The sequence below is a fragment of the Ursus arctos genome, unplaced genomic scaffold (genome assembly GCF_023065955.2).
Source record: "Ursus arctos isolate Adak ecotype North America unplaced genomic scaffold, UrsArc2.0 scaffold_4, whole genome shotgun sequence".
Lineage (NCBI taxonomy): Eukaryota > Metazoa > Chordata > Mammalia > Carnivora > Ursidae > Ursus > Ursus arctos.
Genome location: NW_026623056.1, coordinates 33,829,945 through 33,849,664, shown reverse-complemented (window position 1 = coordinate 33,849,664; position 19,720 = coordinate 33,829,945). Strand labels below are relative to the sequence as shown.

Sequence of the window (19,720 nt, the reverse complement as noted above, 5' to 3'; positions counted from 1 at the left end):
AAACCAGTAATGCTGTTGACATTTTCACAGAGTTAATTTGGGAAACTTTTAACAGCTGAATGAAGCAGCATTCTGGCATGCAGAAAGAGGTAAACTTTAAAGATTCTTGCTTTAAAAGGTTATTTTTAAAAGGTGAAGTCACTGTTCTTCCTTTTATCTCTATCAACACAGCACACACAGATCAATAGAACAAAGTCTTCCTCACTGAGGCTGCCATAACACGCTAGAGCTCACTCCGAGTGTAACCAGGGGCGGAGGCCCATGGGAGGAGAGGATTAGCCAGAAGCGGGACAGGGCTGTGTGTGTAGTCAAGGCAAGAGCAGACTGGGGCCCCTCCTTAGCGAGCACCGGCCTGCTTCCAGCCATAAGCACAGGGCTCTTTCTCAAGTGAAAAGGACTAATTCTTCAACTCAATCTGTCACTTCACTTGGCCTGCTCTGGGGCAGTAGTAATTGGCTGAAGTTAGAAAACAAATGTTCTTATGATCTTCTTTCTTTTAAGGACAGGTGAAGTTCAACTGTGCGGAACCACAGTTTGGAGAGCACACATGACATCACAGACCACTGAGTTCCCAGCCACCCTGGATCCCACACAAACTATGCAGCTGGCCTAGGATGCCCTTCAGAATTATAGGGGAATAAATGTAAGTGTCCATTTCCACGCCCATCCTTTTTCCTTAGGCCCAGAACCATATTTCTGAGTGCCTCGGAGATGGTGCACAGACTAAGAGCATGTGCTCGATGCTTAGACAGCCTAGGCTGGAATCTGCCCAACCGCCTAGCAGCTGATTTCCTAATGTGTGACACAGAGCTACCAACCTAACCTCCATGTTGTGGGTTGCTGTGAGGATGAAATGTGGTAATGCATGCAACAGGCATGTTCTAGTGCCTGGTAAGGCTGCCATGTAGCAATTCCACCCCGGCATCACTTGGAAAACATATTTTTCTCAATTGTACGAAAAATCAGTCAAGAAATTGGGAAAATGTTGGAGATATTAATACTCAGGATCTGAGGCTGAGAGACAGGAATTCCTAAATCATGAATTATTCTATACTTTTATCTGATTTATGTACTTTGGAATAATGAGTGGCCATAATAATATAGTCATTTCTTATATAAAAGTTTCAGAAGTATCCTGCAAGAAAAAAATAATGAATACATGTTTTATCGTTATTTGAACCAATTATTTTTACAAAGTTATATATTTCAATACTATGTAAAAAGTGATCTCAACCTGGATACATCTGATTATTAAAAAATAGTAAAAAGGGGAACAATATCACAAAATAAATGCCAAATTAAAATCTATTTAAAAATTCAAAGATAGGGGCGCCTGGGTGGCACAGCGGTTAAGCGCCTGCCTTCAGCTCAGGGCGTGATCCCGGCGTTATGGGATCGAGCCCCACATCAGGCTCCTCAGCTATGAGCCTGCTTCTTCCTCTCCCGCTCACCCTGCTTGTGTTCCCTCTCTCTCTGGCTGTCTCTATCTCTGTCAAATAAATAAATAAATAAAATCTTTAAAAAAAAAATTCAAAGATAATACCACAAATACTTAATATTTAAACTGTCATTCTACAAGAAAATTTTAAAACACAATGTTGCATTAAGTGTACTATCCCATAATCTTGATCTTTTTTCATGCCAAATTTTCCAGACATAGAAAATTTTATTTCATGTTTGTGTTGATATTTGTTGAATTAAGATGTAGATGAAGAAAGAAGGGGAAGAATCTGTCCCCATTAAGTGAGTATCCAAAGTATCTTTGGGGCACACATTAGGATATGTGCTGCTTCCTATTAGCTCTTTTTTAATTTATTAAATGATGAAAATATTTTGTCTGTTTGCTCTGCTTTGGATTTGCCACCGAAACAGATACTGCTATTGCCAATTCAGGCTTTGAATTCATTTCTGATTTCATATCAGTGTATTTCCAAACCAACATTCCCATCTTCTCTTTGCATTTCTGCTATGGAAGTATTTACAAAGAACTGAAATCTACAGCAAATATTCAAACACTGAAAACAATGACAAATATTACTGGGAAATATCTGAATAATGTAATATTTGGAACCCCCAGTATTAACAACATCACATAGAATCACACATCAAAATTACCAAACTAAGGACTTCTTTTGCTTTTAAAACTTATTTCCCAGAATACTGCTCACACAGCATGTGTATAAAATATACTATGTGTATAAACTTATTAATATTTATTTGCAGGAGTGACTCACTATTAGCAACAGATTGGGGCACAATTACACACTTACAACATGGCAACAGCTACAAGCAAGACCGATTAGATCGTGACTACTTCTCTCCTACTCACTTCTGTCCAGGTTCCCAGAAATGTTGACTCTGAGTGTTCTTGCTTTTAATTTGACATCAGTGGATTCTTTTAAATCAATATATCTCTATGTTGTCTGTTAAGGTTTAATTCTCAAAGAAGAATGGTGCTTAGTCCTCAAGAAATGTTACCTGTTATTACTTCGGCCCCCGGAGGACCACTAACTCACTCACTGCCTTCCTTAAGCAAATCTCTAAGTAGTCCTTCTCTGAGTTAACACAGTTGTTATTCATTCAGTGGGCTTAAGACAGAAATCTGAGTTAACTCTGACTCTTCTCTGAGCCCCATGTCTTTTTGACTTTTGTCTTCAGTCTCTCCTGAATTCCAACCCCCACACCTCCCCGTCCCTTCTCCATTCCCATCACAAGGGCCTTAGTTCCAGTCCTTTTCCTTTCCTCATGGAGCTATTATCAAAGTCTCCCATCTATTACCAGGCTATCAATCTCACAACCTGACTGCTGCAGCTGTTTGTAAAATGCAGATCTGGATATCTTTTCTTACTGCAGAAATGCCTGGGAACACCCACAGTCTAAAAAGACAATTTCCAAACTCCCTGAATGCTACACAATGCCTTTCACAATCTGGACCTGAACTTTCTGACCTCCTCCCTCACCAAACCTTCATGAATCTTTATGTCAGCTTCATAGATTTTCACTTAAAAGCATCAAACTTTTATATTTGCAAGATTTTGCATGCATGACTCTTTCTACTAACAATATCCCCTTTTACCTGGTAAAACTTGAACTCATCTTTTAAGATCCTTTTCTGTTCAGGAAACTCTTTCCCTATAAAGTTCTTCCTAGACTCTTTGGGGGAGAATAAAGGTTAACAGTAAACATTTTTATAGCATCTGATATTCAGTAGTACTAAAATTACCTATCTCTGTCTCCCCATTAGACAGTGAGCTCTAGAATAAAGATACGTCTCTATGTTCCTATTTCTCTACTTTCCCAAACACCCTACCCTGAAGTAGTTACACAGAATAAGGGTTGTGTCTGTGTGTGTACATACACACACACAGACATACATATGGTCAAAGAATGGACAACTGTATAAACAAATCAATATAGTTGTGACAATTGCTGGTATTTAATTTTTAAAGGAGGACTGAACATTGCACGGGACTTGCTTCTTTATGTCAGAGGGCAAAAACAAAGAGGAAAAATTTGCCTTCAGTCAGAATAACATCTTGATAAGGAGGAAATATATATCTATTTATTCAGCAACTGAAGTGGGTGAGAATTTTTTACTCCCCATGAAAGAATTGAAACACTCACTGGGAAAAGAATCAGCAGTGGTAATCCAAGGAGAATCGAGATTCCTGAAGCTTCAAATGTGGCAAAAGAATGGAAGTGCTTTCTATATGGACCCTGGACAAACTTGGTATCTTCTCTGGGCCTCAGGCTTCGCCCTGGTAACATGACGGTGTTAGACTACAGTGATGTTTGAGACACTCTCCTGCTCCATCTAAGTTCTGCATACTAAGTTCTACAGAGTTCTCAAGTAAAACTTGAGTAGCAAGTGGGAGAGTTAATCACCTCTCTTCACTGTATTAAATTATGAAAGGATGAGGACAACAGAGGATTCCTTAGGAACAATGAAGGATAAAGGCATGATTTAAAAAAACTGAAATAATCAGTAGACAGTATGGAGGAAGGGTAAAAGAAAAAGCTTGGCAGATAAAAAAGATAAAATATTAGAAATTAATCGAACTATATCCATTATCACAATTAATATAAATGGATCCAATCAATTAAAGAACAAAGGATCTCAGATTGTAGACTGGAAACCAAATTAAATCCAAACACATGCTGCTTACAAACAATACACCTAAACTTGAAACACAGAAACCTGAAAGTATATGAACCATAAAACAGAAACACAGCAGCAAGAATTAACCAAAGAAACCTACTGTAGGAATTGTAATAACAATTAAAATAAGGCAAAAATGCATATTAAGCATAGAAAATCAGGGAGATATAACATCTTGTAAACAGGTAATGACACATACTAAGGGTGTGTTAAAAAATCGGCATAACCGCAAGGACAAATTGACAAATACACAATCCTACTATGTGGTTTTTAAACACACCTCTCTCATAAAATAATAACTGAAACAGATAAAATATTGGTAAAGATACAGAATATTTGAACAATACAATTAACAAGTTTCCCATTATATATACAGCCATACCTTGCTTTATTGTAGTTCACAGATAACTGAATTTTTTACGAACAGATGGTTTGTGGCAACCTTGGGTTGAACAAGTCTATCGGTACCATTCTCCAAGAGCACCTGCTCATTTTCTGTCTCTGTGTCACCTTGTGGTAATTCTCACAATATTTCAAACTTTTTCATTATTATTACATTGGTTATGGTGATCTTTGATGCTACTTTTGTAATTGTTTGGGGGTGCCACGAAATGCACCCATATAAGACAGCAAACTTAATGGACAAATGTTGTATGTGCGTTGACTGCTCCAGTAACTGGCAATTCTCCCATCTCTCTCCCTCACCCTGGGTCTCCTTCTTCCCTGAGACAGGCTAATTAATAACCCTACAATGACTTCTAAGTATTCAAGTGAAAGGAAGAGTCACACGTCTCTACTTTAAATCAAAAGCTAGAAATGATTAAGCTTAGTGAGGAAGGCATGTTGAAAGCCAAGACAGATCAAAAGTTAGGCCTCTTGCACCAAACAGTTGGCCAAGTTGTGAATGCAAAGGGAAAACTCTTGTGGGGAAATTAGAAGTGCTACTCCAGTGAACACATGAGTGAAAAGAAAATGAAACAGCTTTATTGTTGATACTGAGAAAGTTTCAGTGTTCTGCACAGAAGATCAAACCAGCAACAACATTCCCTTAAGCCAAAGCCTAATCCGGAGCAGGGCTCTAACTCTTCAATTCTAGGAAGGCTGAGACAGGTGAGGAAGCACAGAAGAAAAGCTGGAAGACAGCAGAGGTGGGTTCATGAGGTTTAAGGGAAGAAGCCATCTCTGTAACACGAAGATGCAAGGAGAAGCAGCAGGTGCTGATGGAGACATGTAGCAAGTTCTCCAGAAGATCTAGCTCACATAATCCATGACAGTGGCTACGCTAAGCAACAGATTTTCAGTGTGGACAACACAGCCTTCTGTTGGAAGAAGATGGCATTTAGGTCTTTCACAGCCAGAGAAGAGAAGTCAATGCCTGGCTTGAAAACCTCAAAGGACAGGCTGCCTCTTTGATTAGGGGCTAATGCAGCTGGTGACTTTAAGTTGAAACCAATGCTCATTTACCATTCTGAAAATCCCAGGGCCCTTAGGAATTATGCTAGATCTACCATGTCTGTGCTCTATAACGGGAACCACAAAGCCTAGATGACAACACATCTGTTTACAACATGGCTTACTGAATACTTTAAGCCTACTGTTGAGACCTACTGCTCAGGAAAAAAAAAAAAAAAAAAAAAAAACACCACAAGATTCCTTTCAAAATATCACTGTTCATTGACAATGTATCTGGTCATCCAAGAGCTCTGATGGACATGGACAACATGGTTGATGTTGTTTCTGTGTCTGATACAACACCCATTCCGCCACCCATGGATTAAGGAGCAATATAGACTTTCAAGTCTAAATGTATTTAAGAAATACATTTCATAAGGCTACTGCTGCCATAGGTAGCGTTCCTCTGATGGGTCTGAGTCCAGAAAGGACTCACCATTCTAGATGCCATTAAAAACATTCATGATTCAGAGGAAGAGGTCAAATAGCTTAACAGGAGTTTAGAAGAAGTTAAGTCCGACACTCATGGGTGACTTTGAGGGTTCAAGACCCCAGTGGAGGAAGTAAGTGCAGATGTTGCGAGGGAAACAGCAAGAGAATTAGAACTGGAGCCTGAAGATGCGACTGGATTGCAGCAATCTCATGACAGAACTCTTAAAGGATGAGCAGCTACTTCTTATGGATGAGCAAAGAGAGTGATTTCTTGAGATAGAATCTACTCCTGGTGAAGATGCTATGAAGAGCGTTGAAACAATGACAAAGGACTCAGAATATGACATAAACTTACATGATAAAACAGTGGCAGGGTTTGAGAGGACTGACTCCAATTTTGAAGGAAGTTCTACTGTGGGTAAAACACTATCAAAGAGCATCACATGCTACAGAGACACCATTCATGAAAGGAAGAGTCGATCAATGTGGCTAACTTCATTGTTGTCTTATTGTGAGAAATTGCCACAACCACACTAACCCTCAACAATCACCACCCTCATCAGTCAGCAGCCATCTTGGAAGGAGCCAAGACCTTCCACCAGCAAAACGATTGTAACTCACTGAAAGCTCAGATGATGGTCAGTATATTTAAGAAATAAAGTACTTTTAAATTAAGGTACATACACTGTTTTTTTAGACATAATGCTACTGCACACTTGACAGACTACAGTATAGGACAAACATAACTTTTACATGCACTGGGAAACCAAAGAATTCACTTGACTCGCTTTACCGTGATATTTGCCTTATTATGGTGGTCTGCAACTACACCCACAATATCTGTGAGGTGTGCCTGTACCTCTCCATACTAGCACCTGTTACTGGACAGCATAGCTCTTACTTTCCTCTGCCTCACTTGCTCCACCCCAAACACACCGGTCTCTCTGCTGTTCATCCAAAACACCAGGCACACTCTGGCCTCAGGGCCTTCAGATGGTTATTCCCTCTGCCTGAAATACTCTCCAGCCCCCATATTCAGAAAGCTCATTCCTTCATCATTTTTACATTATTTTTAGAGTATCGGCATCTTGGTGAGATTTACCCTAAGCACTTTATTCAACATTGCAGCAACTCATGCCCCAACGAATCCATTTTACCTTCCTCCATGTTTTCCCCATAGAAGGCATCACATGGTAATAAACTACTTTATATTCAATCTCCACCCACTAGAAAGTAAGTTCTATCAAAGAAAGAAGCATTTCTCTTCTGTTCTCACTGTATCTCCAGCAGCTAGAACAGTGTCTAGAACCTAGTAGGTACCTAACATATATTGGTTGAATGAACAAATGAAAAACAGAAATTAATATCAGTATACAAAAGGATAAAATCAAAAGCTTGATTTAACAAGACTGATCCAAAAATAAAGATGAAAAAACATAAATAATTATGAAAAAGGGAATATAATAGCGTTTTAAAATACACAAGGGAATAATAATACTAATGATAATACAAACGTTAGTATTTATTAAGTGGTTATTCATGCCAGATGCTGTTCTAAAAGTTTTACATGTGTTTTCATGTAATCTTTATCCTACCTCTGTGAGGCAAATACTGTTATTGTGTCCATTTTACATGTAAGAAAACTAAGGCACAACGTCACATGACCAGTCATCCCTGGAGCCAGGATTCCAAATCATCACCCCTGGCTTCAGAACGTGCAGCACTCTTAAATACGCTCGCAAGAACGTATGAACAACTTGATGCCAATATGTATAAACTCAGACAAAAAAAGATGTTTTCTAGAAAAATAGAGAAGAGGGGTGCCTGGGTTAAGTGTCTGCCTTCAGTTAAGGTCATGATCTCAGTGTCCTGGGACCGAGCCCCACATGGGGCTTCCTGTTCAGTGGGGAGTCTGCTTCTCCCTCTCCCTCTGCCCTTCCCACCCCCACTTGTGTGCACACTCTCTCTCTCTTTCTCTCAAATAAATAAAATCTTAGAAAAAAAAAAGCAAAAGTAGAGAAGATACAGAAAATCTAAGTAAACTTTTATCACTAGAAAAACAATCAGTAGTCAAAAATCTACCAACAAAACATAACAGCAAGGCAAAGCTTTTATAGACAAATTTACAAGTCATCAAATAATCTCCATCATATTCATACTATTTCAGAGTAGACAAAAAGAGGGAAAACTGCCTAACTCATTTTATGAGACCCCTATATAATCTGATACTAAAACTGAACAGGGCAATGGAAGACAGAAAAAAGATCATAGGCCATTCTCACTTATGATCATAAATGCAAAAATTCTATTAAAATGTTAGCATACCGAATAGTGCAGTTTATTAAAAAATAATCATAATCATATAGTTTTTATTCCAGAAATGCAAGGATATTTAACATTAGAAAATATATTAATATCATTCACTCATTGGCATTTGGGGCCAGACAATTCTTTTTTAAGATTTTATTTATTTGAGAAAAAGAGAACGAGTTGGGGTGGGGGGGGTGAGGGAAGAGCAGATGGAGAGGGACAAGCAGACTCTGCGCTGAGCATGGAGCCTGAAGTGGGACTCGATCCCACAACCCATGAGATCATGACCTGAGCTGAAATCCAGAGTTGGATGCTCAACTAACTGAGCCGCCCAGGTGCCCCATGGGCCAGATAATTCTTTATTGTGGTGGCACCCCTAGCCCCTAGCCACTAGGTGCCAGGAGCACCCTCTTGTGTCAGTTGTGATAACCAAAAATGTCTCCAAATATTGCCAGATGAAATTGTCTGGGTTGAGAACCACTGAGGCAGGGGTTGTGCACGGTGACACAGGCCCAGACATTTAATGACACCTGGGCCAGTTGTACAGACTTTAGAAGCACAGGCCACACTAAGTACTTTGTATTTCCTAAGAACAAAAACATTGTTTACATAATCACAGCACACGTTCAAAGTGAAGAAATTTAACGTCAATACAAGAGTATTATCCAATCTACAGTTTATACTCAGATTCTATCAACTGTGCCGGTAATGTCCTTTACGGCTGTTTCTTCCCCTGTCCAGATTCTAATCCAGGATTCTGCATTGTATTTCCTTAACTCCTTAGTCTCTTTCAATCTGGAACAGCTTTGTCTTCACCTCTGTTTGATGCTTCCCCATGACTGGATTCGGATTATGTGTGTGTGTGACAAGAATACCACAGAAATGACGCCGTGTCCTCCTCAAGGCATACATACATTAGTCGGCACAGGACATCAGTTTGTAACAGCATTGGTAACGTTCACTTTGATCACTCGGTTAAAGTGGCATCAACCAGGTCTCTCCACCATAAAGTCATCTTATAATTAATAAGAAATAAGTAGGGGCACAATTTGGAACTATGTAAGTATCTTGTTCCTCATCAAACTTTTGCCTACTATTTGACATCAGTGGTGATCTTCACACTCCACTGCTCCTTCTACAAATATGAGTTGGCATTCTACTCTAAGAAAATGCTTCTCCTTCTCTCCCATGTATTTATGCGTATCAGCAAGGATTCAGGGATTTTCATTTTATTCAATAGATCATGTATTTATTTTAATTTTCAAATTGTCCCAGATTTGGCCAGAAGGAGCTCCTTCAAGCTAGCCCCTAAACACAAAGACAATTCTAATCCTCAAGTATTATGCCCCTGTCACTAATCTGACTTCTAGAGTGCCCTCCCCTGGTGCCAAATATTCTTTTCTCGGAGAATGCATCTTGAATTTATATTAAACAACTGCAAACATATTAGTAAAGTGTTTTTAAAATATAGGTTATTTTGGGACTATATACTATTTTGAGATCTATTTTATTACTATCAGTACCAAGAGGTAAATTTAAATAAAAAATCTGACTGCCTTAATGTGCATTATTATGATAAATGAAGTTATTCAAAGTAATTCTGATAACTAATCCCGAGTTTGAATTACAAAAGCCAAACATTTTCTTCGTTAGCATTCAAGTTCACTTTCATATCTAAAGTACCAAAAAATATTTAAGTTGCAGAGAAGATACCAAAAAACTTGACTGATAAATTTATTTAGAGACAAAGAAGTGTGATTAGGCGTATTTCTCAATTTACATACAAAAAAAATACTTTTAAGCATTCACTTGTAATTCCATACTCAGCCCACTATTTCACAGAAATGTTTTTAATATAAATCATAGAATCTTAGTGCTGATACAAAGAACTTGGAAATGATTATCCCCTTATTTTAAAAAAAGGCAACACAGGCCCAGAGAGGTAAACTGTCGCTGAAATAGATACTGGAAAAATCTGGAATTTAAATATGGTTTTCAGGATTTCAACACAAGAGCTAGATTAAACATGCTATTTACATGTAAATAGTGAGATTAACAAGCTAGTCCACAAAAAAAGCTATTTACCCCACAGTGTGCCTGAAACATTTAGCAATTTAGTAATCCATGGGGAACTACGGTATTGCAGTTGTCATTATCAGAGTAAGCCAGAAGTTATTATGTCCCTGTCACTGGGAAGTTTTTTAAAATAATGAATTTTGGACTGAGTAAATTAAAAAATGATGGAAAGGTCCATTAATGTTTCTGTTGGGATTCTTACAGGAAATTTACAGGCTCTTACAGGGCTGGTGGTCCTAGTTCTTTCACATGCTACCTTTACCCACAAGTTAGGACTTTGAGTTTCCACAGACCACCGATACGATTCAAGCTTACCAGGCATTATTCAGGTAGTCTGGGGCCACTTCAGTAACTGCCAGCTCTTTAACTTAAGATTTGTATACCTGCCCTGAGAATGCTATAAGAAACACACCCTGTATTACCGATGATGCAGCACTCGAGGCTGCTAAATTTTATTTTCTTGAAATAGAAGATTTTACATTAATTCTATAATTTTCCCTCATTCTATTTTATCATTTTCCTCAAATTTTCTAGAGTGTTTCCTTTATTATCTAATTTATATCATTGGATTTACATCGATGACACTCATGCCTCCTCCATCTTTACCTGTTTGGTGGGATCAACTCCTGGTTCTCCCATGATTTGACGCCTTTTCCTGTTTTCTTTCTCATCTTCTTCCTCTAATTAGACTTGAGGCTGAAAACAGGATGATTGACCCCCTCGTGATCATGGTGATGTTTCTCATACTAAAATAGACAGCTGTGCCTCAAGAAGGAAGTGCTTCTCAGTTATAAACTTCAAAGATTCTCTTACAGTTAACAATATAAAGAAGCTACCATTTAGCTATTTTAAATCTTCACTAGAATGGAATGGAATTTCCATATATAGTTATCACTGGACGAGATACATAAAGGCAGCACATGAGAAAGAAAAAGTTTTATTCTCTTTAAAGTTGAAAACGCAAAATGATCCAGACAGCTTTTTCAGCAGTCACAAATACAGTGTGTTATTTTTCAAAATCTATTAATTACTTCATGAGTCCTAGAATTTGAATTTTGCATAGTAACTGATTAAATGGGTAAAGCAACACCATACATACCCTGAGTGGCTGTCGGAGGTAGTTTGAGGGTATTGTCTAACTTCTCCCAAAGGTAAGTTGGCCGAGGGATGCCTTCCTCTGAGCTACAGAGCAGGATGACATCGCTGCCGATATCCTGGGATCCTTGGATTTGGCAGTGTGGGGCAGAAGGGGGAACTACAATAGGAAGAGTAAGGAATAAAGTACGCATTTACTATAAGCCAACTGATGATGGAGGAGACATCAACATTCGGTGCACCGAACAGCAGATAACAATGTTGATAGGACACGTACCAGAAGACTCCCTCCTGAGTGAAGCCCGCGGCTAAGCAGGCACTACTCACCGGGCTCGGGCACAACTTCAGCTGGCAGGGGGCAAACATGTCAAAGGGGCTACACCCTTTCCTTATATTGTCAAGGAATCTTATGGTCTTGGTTTCACTCTCCTTCCTCTAAAGAAGAATGTTTAAGGTCCTTCATGCCCACAGACTGCCTTTAGAGACATTAGTGAGTACGCCCATGTACACAGCGGTATTATTCACAGTAGCTAAAGGACGGAAACAGCCCAGGTGTCTGTGGGTGGATGAATGGACACACAAATGTGGTACAGACATACTACGAAATATTATTCAGCCTTGAAAAGGAAGGGAATTCAGACCCAGGCTACAGCATGGACAAACCTTGAGAACATTGTGCTAAGTGAAATAAGTCAGTCATAAAAAGACAGAGAATGATTCTACTTCTATGAGGCACCTAGAATAGTCAAATCCATAGAAACAGAAAATAAGAAAGTGGTTACCCATGGCTGGTAGGAGAAGGAAACATTGTTTAATAAGCACAGAGTTTTAGTTTTGCAAGATGAAAAGAGTTCTGCAGATTGGCTGCATGGCAATGTGAAAGTACCTAACACTCAGAACTGCCCACTTAAAAACTGGCCAAGATGGCAAGTTTCATGTTATGTGTATTTTACCACAAGTAAAAAATATTTTTAATTACTGAAAGAAGCCACTTTTAGAAAAGATATTTCAAGGAAGAGCAACCACTGACCCCGGCAGCTACTCTCCGCACAAGATTCTTTGTTACTTTACAAACAAAAACCAGACAGGCCTAATTTATACTAAATTCTGCTTTACGGTGGGCGAAGTTAGAGTAAGGTTCAAGTATGTCTATTACTTGGTCATAATGCAGTGGACATCTTGAAGCAGATAAGGACACGAAATAAAAAATTATCCAAAAAGAGCACTAAAGGAAGAAGACGGTGCTTTGTAGTAAGAATGCAAGTAAATAAAAATATCAACTAAGCCCAGGGCTTGGAGTCTCATGCTGGGGTATACAGGAAATGAAGTTTAATGCTATACTTGTAATGCTAATGACTTTTCAATAAATGTGTTCAACCTTTCAAAAGTGAATGTATGAATGCATAAAAGGTAAGTGCAGTAGACAGAGGAACCAGGAAAGGAAGCGGGTGGGGGCAGAGAGAACTTGAAAGGGTATAAGGTAGGAAAAGTAAAAAATCTCAGAGAATCCTAATTGCTGTGAGGGAGTAAACCAATCTCCTCTGGTACTGTCTTCGACACTGCCATGATGCTGTGAAGGAAACCCAAAATAATTCTTTGAACGTAGCATTAACTATAAGCTAAATTAAGACTTTTTTTCTTCCTTTAAAAATTGAAAAAGTAAACATAATGTGGGAAGACATTTACCTAACTTAGAGGTATAAACATCAGAAAAACATTGAAATTCCATTTGTACTCTGTAATCAGTACTCATATATTTTTAAAACTCCATATTTAATAATAATCTCTGCATAATTAAAAATTCTATATAATATAAATATAAAATATATATTTTATATATATATAAATAATTTAATTAAAATTCTATAATTTTAAACATATTACAGTATTTCTAGGATAGAAATCTCCAACCTGGTCCTTAGTTTTCTTATTTTGCTTGAAGACTAGGAAAACAAGGTAGCAAGGCAGTATTATACCAACATACCAAGCATATGACAATATACCAAGCGCATTGTCACCAAGAGGGAAAATGGCAAAAAGCCGCAGTACTGATATTCTCAAGTAACTCAACAATGGAAGGGAAAGGGGAGGGCGAGAGTGTGCCAAGGAATAAGGCAGTAGATTCTGAGACGCGAATAGGATAGAGGACAATCAAGAGCATCGGCCTCCTCTAACTACTTCCTAGGTCTTCCCAAATGAACTGAATTTAGCCGCTTCTGCCACAAGTATGGGTTTAGGAGGCAGTGTTTTATTTCAGAGGCAGCAGAAGTGAGAAATGAAACATGTTTAGAATGGACTTAATTTAGTATGAGATAGTCTAACTATACCATATAATGGAAGAAGTACTCTTTTGAGACAAGAGATCAACATTTTAATCTAAGCTTTACTGTTCATTGTCTATGCCACCTTGAAAAAGGCCCTAAATCTGTGTGGTCTCAGTATTAAGGCCAAATTGATCACATAACTTATCATTGTTATTAGACTTTTGAGAGTAAAAGGGGGTATTATTGAAATTATACTAGGACATGAGGCATTAAGCCGAGAACTACTCAGCGTTACGTAGAAATGAAGTAATAATTTTCTTCTCACATGTGCTGAAACTTCTGCTTTGTACTCAAAATAAATGATTCTTGATTTAAGTTGTTGCTTTCCACAGTAAGTCCTATCCCCTAACTGCTGGAGAAAAGTAAGAGGACACTTGTGACTATATTTTACACCACCCTTCTCCACCTTCTGAACAAATCATTTAAGAAGGTTTAGACAGCCACCAGAAGTGGAGACAGGGATGGGAAGATTATGTGTAAAAAGCAGAAAGAAGCAGAGTCCAGACAGGGCAGAAAAGAGAGGAGACAAAGGACACGAGCAGAGTGAGAGTGTAGAAGGATGGGCAGAGTCATAACCAAAGCCAAGGTACCTGGAACATCCTGTTACTCACCTAAAACTGTGAGACCGGTGACCCCAATGTTTCTGCCCCCTCTATCTGGAAGGTTATTGACCAAACACTGGTAGGTGCCTGTATCTGATAGCTGAGTGTTATTAATGAAGATAGAGACATTGGTGGCTGGCATGGTGCCTGTAAATCCTACCCTACCATGGAACCGGGGGGCACCATCAAACATCTGTCCACCCTGATACAGAATGACCTGAAAAAGAAAGCAAAATAAATAAATAGGCCACTACATTCCCTTCTAGACACATAGCACATAACAATAACTCTCTGGTGGATAGAAGACTGCACCAAACATTGGAAAACTTTATTTCTCATCTTAACAGTTGTCACCCACTTTTTACTATAGCACCAGTGCAGAGGTATATTCTGGGATTCTAAATTCTCATATCCCAATTTGGAATAACACTGTTTCCTTGTCTAACTCATCACAGTATAGAAAATATCTTGAATGCAATCTTACTATCAGTCCGTAAATATTTTTATTCAAATAATTCCAAAATAAAAAGTTTCAAAAATCAGCACTGCCATTCTCACGCTTACTAGGTGACAAAATGATAGGTCACAGTTAGAGCCTAAATATAAATGAATGTCATAAGAGGGAAGAAGAGTTGCAGGTCCGTGATTGCTCTTCTTTTGTCAATTTCTATTACCGAAGTTAACTATTCGTGAGAGAGGACTCAGAATGCTGTTACAAAAAGCCTTGTGGGCTGAGAATGAGAAACTTGGTTCTATTTTAGCTCTATCTGTAAATGTTTGGGTAACTACAGTCAAGTCTTTCTTTGCCTCCTAAAACGGTAAGTTTGAATAAAATGATCCCAAAGGCTCAGTCTAATTATAATAAATTCTATGGTTTGAAGAAACAAAAAAAGCTTCTATAAATTTTCATATTCAAATTCGTATCAGAAAATTTAGCGTATCAAATATTTTTAGGCAGTAATAAGCTTACTAAAGTAGAAAAGCTTCAAAACAGTAGTAAATTATCTTTGAGAATAAAGGTATAATCATGATTACTATTCATTAATTTTCTGAGCATCCGTTTCTGCAATGGTTAATACAAATTATGGATCTTTTGCCTGTAATTGGGTAGTATTTTCTGTTTTCATGTACCCTAATTTATTTGAGACTCTTTGAGGCTGGCTAGTATGCCTGACTGTGTTTATTTTAAAACACTTGCAAAATTAGCCAAATAAATGAAGTACTACTATCTACTGTTACTTCCTTAACATTATCACTGTCTCTAAAACATACTCTCATCTACCTGTGTCAGTGTCAGTCCCTTCCTGCCAAAGTATACTTTGCTTTTTTCTGTCTTGGTATTTCCTATCAACAATGCCTTTTTTTTTTTTTAAGATTTATGTATTTATTTATTTATTTATTTATTTATTTGACAGAGACAGAGACAGCCAGCGAGAGAGGGAACACAAGCAGGGGAAGTGGGAGAGGAAGAAGCAGGCTCCCAGCAGAGGAGCCCGATGTGGGGCTCAATCCCAGAACGCTGGGATCACGCCCTGAGCCGAAGGCAGACGCCTAACCGCTGTGCCACCCAGGCATCCCTAAACAATGCCTTTTGATAAAATTCCAGGTTCCCACACAAAATTCTCAGGAGTCCCTTGACAGCTGTTTAAAAAAAAAAAAAAAAGTTTCTTAAAAAGAGGATAATCTGTTCTGATAGTTGAAAATAACACAGGAGTAGGATTTAAAACAGCCTAGGCTCACGGAAAGTGCTACCTTACTCTAGAGATCAAATATGTACTCAGGATGATTTTCTACCCACTTCTTCTGACAGATTAATATTTGCGAGGTAGCATGGCATGGAACGGAAGTACCTGCTCAGGCTGGTTAGCGTTGGAGAGAGGAATGACCATCCAAATGACATTGAGGTTAATGAGGGCAGCGCTGGTAGTGAAGGTACACGGCAGGACTGCCGCCTGGCCCCGGGCCACCTGGATACTCCCAGGACTTTCGGAGACTTCCAGGGAAGCTGCGACACCTGCAGAGGAAAGAAGAAAGGGTATGTGCTCACCCTTTCCTGACAGACCAAACCTCTTGAGAAACGGTTTGTGTGTTACATTATTAGAAATATAAGACCGAAATATTAGAAATATAAGTCTTACTGAACAACTACTGACCAATCACTGATTCAAAATAATATAAATTGTTCATCTCTTTATCTCGTAGAAACCACAAATGAAAAATTTTAGCAGCTACTTACTTTATTTTGTAAGAAAGTAAGAAGCTGGTATTTGGCCAGATTCAAACACAACATGCGAGAAGACGACTGATAGGGTTTAAGCAAAACTTGCAATGGTGAGGAGGGATGAGAAATTTATTTTTTGAAGAGTTATTTACAATAGCATACTTAAAATTAAATGTTTACATATAAATCTAACAAAATATATGTAAGATCTATATACTAAAAACTATAAAATGTTAATGAAAAGAATCAAATAAGACCAAAAATGGACAGATATGCAATGTTCATGGATTAGTAAATTCCATTCTCCCTGAACTATAGAGTCAGAGCAATCCCAATCAAAATCCCAGCAGTCTTTCTGTAGCTATTGACAAACTAATTCTAAAACACATGGAAAGGCAAAGAACTAGAATAGCCAAAATAATACTGAAAAATGAGAACAAATTTGGAGAATTCACACTATCTGATTTCAGAACTTGCTACAAAGCAATAGTAATCAAGATAGCTCTGAAATAAACCCTTATATTTTTATTAAAATGCTTTTCAACCAAGGTACAAGACAACTAAATGGGGGGAAATAGTCTTTTCAATAAATGGTGTTGGAACAATTCGACACTAGTATGCAACAAATTAACTCAGACCCTTACCTCACAGCAAAAATCAATCAAAATGTATCAAGACCTAAACATAACAGCTAAAGCTATAAAACTTCTAGAAATAAACATAGAAGAAAATATTTGTGACTGTGGTTTAGTCAAAGAAATCTCAGATAAGTCACCAGGACCATAAATCATAAAAAACAACAATTAAAAATTTGGATTTCATTAAAATTTTAAAAATTTCTGTGCTTCAAAAGATTTAATTAAGAAAATAAAAAGCCAAGGTACAGGCTGGGAAAAATAGCTATAATTCACACATCTGATAAAGGACTCAAATATATAATATATAGAGAACTATTACAATTCAATAATGAAAAGACAACCCAATATTAAAATGGGTAAAATACTGGAATAAACATTTCAAAAAAGCACATGGAAAGCACATGTAAAGATGTTCAACATTATTATTCATTAGGAAAATGCATATTAAAACCACAATAAGATACCATTACACAGCACTGGAATGGCTGTCATTACGACAAACCAAGTTTTTATAAGGATATCGGGAAACTAGAATCCTCATTCATTGCTGGTGGGAATGTAATGTAACAATCCGCAATTTCACCCCGAGGAATCTACCCAAATACAGTGAAAACATATGTTGCATAAAGACCGCAAATGTTGATGGTAGCATTGCTAATATCACATCCCCAAACAGAAATAATACAAATATTCATCAACTGGTTAGTGGACAAACAAAATGTGGTATACCTATACAATGAAACATAACTCAGAAATAAAAAAATCACAAGCTACTGATACAACATGGATGAGCTTCTCAAAACCATTTTGCTAAATATAAGAAGCCAGACGCGAAAGACTATATACTGTATGATTCTATTTATATGGAATGCCCGGAAAGGCAAATCTAAAAAGACAAGAAGCAAATCAGTGGTTGCCTGGGGCTAGAGAGGAGGGGCGAGGGATTGATGCAAATACGTTCCATGGAACTTTCTAGGGTGATGGAAAACTTCCAAAACTGGATTGTTAGATGGTTGTTCAACTCTATAAATTTCCAAAAAAATAACTGAATTTTAAATGTGTGAATTTTGTGGAATGTAAATTATACCTCAATAACACTGTTAAAATTCAGAAAAGAAAATAGTGATCTACCAGAGCCAAATCCTGGGAAGTGAAAATCAATTGTTACCTCTTTTAAAAAGAATGCCTGTCCCCCTGGGACTACAGAATAGTATGGGACTAACAGGAGATTTAAAAAGTTCAGGGAGATACAACAGAGAAGCTATTCTAATCATGAAAAATACATTAAGCCTATGGTGATATTTCAGACTGTTCTACTTTGAAGTGATATTACCTTAATTCTCCAAAAAAAGTAACACAATAACATACCAGTATGATTACAATTAGTTTTAAAAAATAAATCTGCATCACACCTTCCTTCTAGAGAAACTCATGTTCTTCACATATAGTCTGAGGATTTCTCAGGAGTTAAATTTATAGGATAAAACATTTCATAAAATAAGCCATCTGTGATAGGATACAAAGCAGTTGATAACATCAGGAAAAGTCTCTAAGGAAAATCATATTAGGGAAAGTCTCTACATTTCAAAAAGGACAACTGAAAGAATCTCAAGTAGTATGAGGCAGACAGGGGAGGTTTATCATGGAACAGGCAATGAGCCAGGGGATAAGCTATCTTAAAGGGTAGAAGAGGATCAGAGAATCTATTTGTTACAATGATTATAATAAATGCCACTGGAGATGTTTTTAAGAATAAATGTAGGAGCTAAACTGGAAACCTCCAGATAATACTCCAAGAAGTGAAGGGAGTATGTCCCCTTTAAATCAGACAGGATAATGTGTACCCTCCACCCTCAATTCACTAATTTCAGGACTCATGCAATCTTTCATACAAACTTGAAAAAGAAAAAAATGGCCGATATAAACTGAGTGTGAAAGAGAAAGATGTTGATGGGAAAACTACCAAAATAGAACAGGAATAAGTAAAGGAAGAGTAAATTCCTAGGCCAGGATGGGAGCTGAGCGGAAGGGAGCAGGTCTGCCAGAGGAGAGCAGGCCCTGGGATGGAAGAAGCTATAAAAGACTGACTTCGTCTACTTCACGTTTCATGGAAGAGTAACTCTGAAATCTCACGTACTGAGAGGGCTGTAGAAGAAATATTCAAGACGAGAAAAGTGTGGGTTTAAAGGTGGAGAGATTTAGTTAGAAATCTGGCACTTTCATCTGCTTAGTTGTGTGGCCCCAAGTAAATCACTTCATCTCTGATTCAGTAGCTTCATCCGTAAAATAGGGCTCAATGTTCCCATCACGTCATTAAGAGGGTACGACAAGGGCAGTAGCGGTGCTGACAGCCAATGACAACCAGCACTGCAACCACTACTACCAGCACCGACGACAGGCAGCGCTGACCA

At 38.0% G+C, this 19,720-nt stretch overlaps 1 protein-coding gene across 4 annotated transcripts in view; it reads right to left on the bottom strand.

The window, feature by feature from the left end:
• Positions 1-19,720, bottom strand: part of IGSF11 (immunoglobulin superfamily member 11) — a 207,149-nt gene that overhangs the window by 7,812 nt on the left and 179,617 nt on the right. For all 4 annotated transcript variants that reach the window (XM_057306634.1, XM_057306635.1, XM_048215000.2 and 1 more), the window contains 3 exons: positions 16,301-16,464; positions 14,460-14,667; positions 11,529-11,684 (listed from right to left, as the gene is read on the bottom strand). In XM_057306634.1, coding sequence (XP_057162617.1) covers positions 11,529-11,684; positions 14,460-14,667; positions 16,301-16,464 — 528 coding nt within the window. The remainder of the gene's footprint in view (positions 1-11,528; positions 11,685-14,459; positions 14,668-16,300; positions 16,465-19,720) is intronic.